Source organism: Solanum tuberosum, unplaced genomic scaffold (genome assembly GCF_000226075.1).
Source record: "Solanum tuberosum cultivar DM 1-3 516 R44 unplaced genomic scaffold, SolTub_3.0 scf00200, whole genome shotgun sequence".
Taxonomy (NCBI): Eukaryota; Viridiplantae; Streptophyta; class Magnoliopsida; order Solanales; family Solanaceae; genus Solanum; species Solanum tuberosum.
The window spans coordinates 382,088-384,166 of NW_006239124.1; the positions used below are offsets into that span (position 1 = coordinate 382,088).

At 33.7% G+C, this 2,079-nt stretch overlaps 1 protein-coding gene across 1 annotated transcript; it reads right to left on the reverse strand.

The window, feature by feature from the left end:
- Positions 1–796: 796 nt before the first annotated feature.
- On the reverse strand, positions 797–1,656 carry LOC102579990 (uncharacterized). The gene is made up of 4 exons (XM_006355343.2): positions 1,554–1,656; positions 1,274–1,418; positions 1,077–1,148; positions 797–976 (listed from the first exon to the last, which is right to left on the reverse strand). The coding sequence occupies exons 2-4, from the start codon at positions 1,403–1,405 to the stop codon at positions 797–799; spliced, it is 384 nt and encodes a 127-aa protein (XP_006355405.1). The 5' UTR covers positions 1,406–1,418; positions 1,554–1,656.
- Positions 1,657–2,079: the final 423 nt, after the last annotated feature.

Below are 2,079 nucleotides of genomic sequence, written 5' to 3' on the forward strand. Positions count from 1 at the left end.
ATAAATTGAATATATTACTTAGTGAACTCCTCCATTAATGACTAGTCTAAAGTTTGATTCTTCTAATTTTCAATTTTGATTTTGACCTACCAACAAATTTTCAAAGTGATGAAAAGTGGAGATATGATGAAAAGTATGTGATTTGAAGTTATGAATTGGCTTAGTGATGAAAAGTTGATGAACAGCGAATTTATGAATGATTTTGAACTTCTCGAATCGATTAGGCAACATTTACTTGAAGATTGGGATTCCCTTGTGACAACAGTGCTAAAGCCGTCCGTTAAAATTGAGTCGGAAGTGATTGTTAGTTCGCTGGAGATATACGATTTCACCGGATTTACAGCGACGACGGAGGAAAAATTGGAAGTGAAAGTGAATATGGCGGAGGTTACCCTGGTGGTCGAGGTGAGCCCACCTGTGTTTATGGATCTTATGAACATTGAAGGGAAAAGATAAAGAAGGTAAAAGAAATAAATGGAAACATAATTTTTATTTTTTTTATAAATAAAATATTAATATGAAATAAATTAAATATTTATAAAGTTAATATTTTAATCATCTTTTTATCTCTCACTCTCCCAAAGAGAGTGAACTACACCTTCTTTGCCACATCAGCATTTAGGGAGCAAATAATTACACTTTAAAATAGTCCAAGGGGGTAATAGGACTCCCGTAAAGTATGAGTGTGTAGTTGGGAATCCGACTATAGGTTGGGGGTCTTTTGGCCATTATCTCAAATAATGAAGGCAAGAAAGATGCAAATTAATTGATAATATAAGTTCACAAAAGTTATTATTTACCTCGCAAGATTAGCAGCTCGAATTTCTTCCCGGAGTCTATCATATTCTTTCCAAGTTTCTTCTCTTCTTTTACGGGATTGTTCCATTGCTTGATCTGCTACCAAGACTCTTTGCCTCTGGCGGTCTAAATATCTATCCATTTGATCGAATACGGTGATCCATGCAGTACCTAACATCTGAACAAAAAGAAAATGTGATAAATGAGTGTCAGTCAGAGGCAAGGGCAACCCTTATAAACTTTGAAAGTAAATATCAACGACAATAAATTTTGAATACCGTCGACTGAACGAGATATTGGACAGTTGTCTGCATTGCTAGCTCCTCATCAACAGGATTATCATAGAATTTCTAAATTACATAAAAGAGATAGCAAGGGTTAATAGTTGGCTTGTCCAATGGAGGCTTTGCAAATTTAAAATTATTTTAGAACTTGCTACAGTTTTTCAGCCTAAATAAAGAATTAAATCATTTACCTGACCCATTTTGATGGTGGCTTGCCTAAATTTTGGGTACGAGGCAGCACCTTTTATCAGTCTCGAAGCTAAAGGCCGTGATATGGTCTTCACCGTGTCGTCAAAAAGCTTAATGAGTACTGACATGATCATGTCAAAAAGATACCTACAACAATTGTGAAAATCTTAGAGCATTCAATGAGATTACAAACCAGAATAGGGTTTAGGGTTTACGGTTTTAGGCTCCTCGTTCTCCCATTTCCCTTCCCAGTTTTAAAATTAAATAATAAAAGAAAAATACCGGGGATTAGGGAGAAATCGCCGGAATTCTACAACATTGACGGAAACGAAGGGAAAGGACTTGCAGAAGTTGTCTTCGTCAGTTTCCGAAATTTGGTGCTTAGTGGAAATTATTATTAATAAAAGGGTCGTTTGGTAATTGGTACATAGATTAATAACCCAAAGTTTAGTTAGACAAAGATTAATAATATCGAGATTATTTTTTAGGATAAACTACCTTATTAGACATACATTACTACTATATATACTAATAATATCTTTACTTTTAAACAATTACATATATTACCACTTTTAGTATTTTATACCATATATTAATATATTATTTGAAAATACTATTAGATACCCACATCCCTTAAAACTATTATTGATTAATTATCTGCTTAAATAACTCTTTCACTCCAAATCAACCACTATCTCTTAATTCTCCCCTCCTATGTTTATCACTCAATTATGTCTCCTCCTTTCTGATTCAAGAATTTCACCTTACAATTTCATTTCAACAATAGTTAATCTACTCTCTTCTTCTC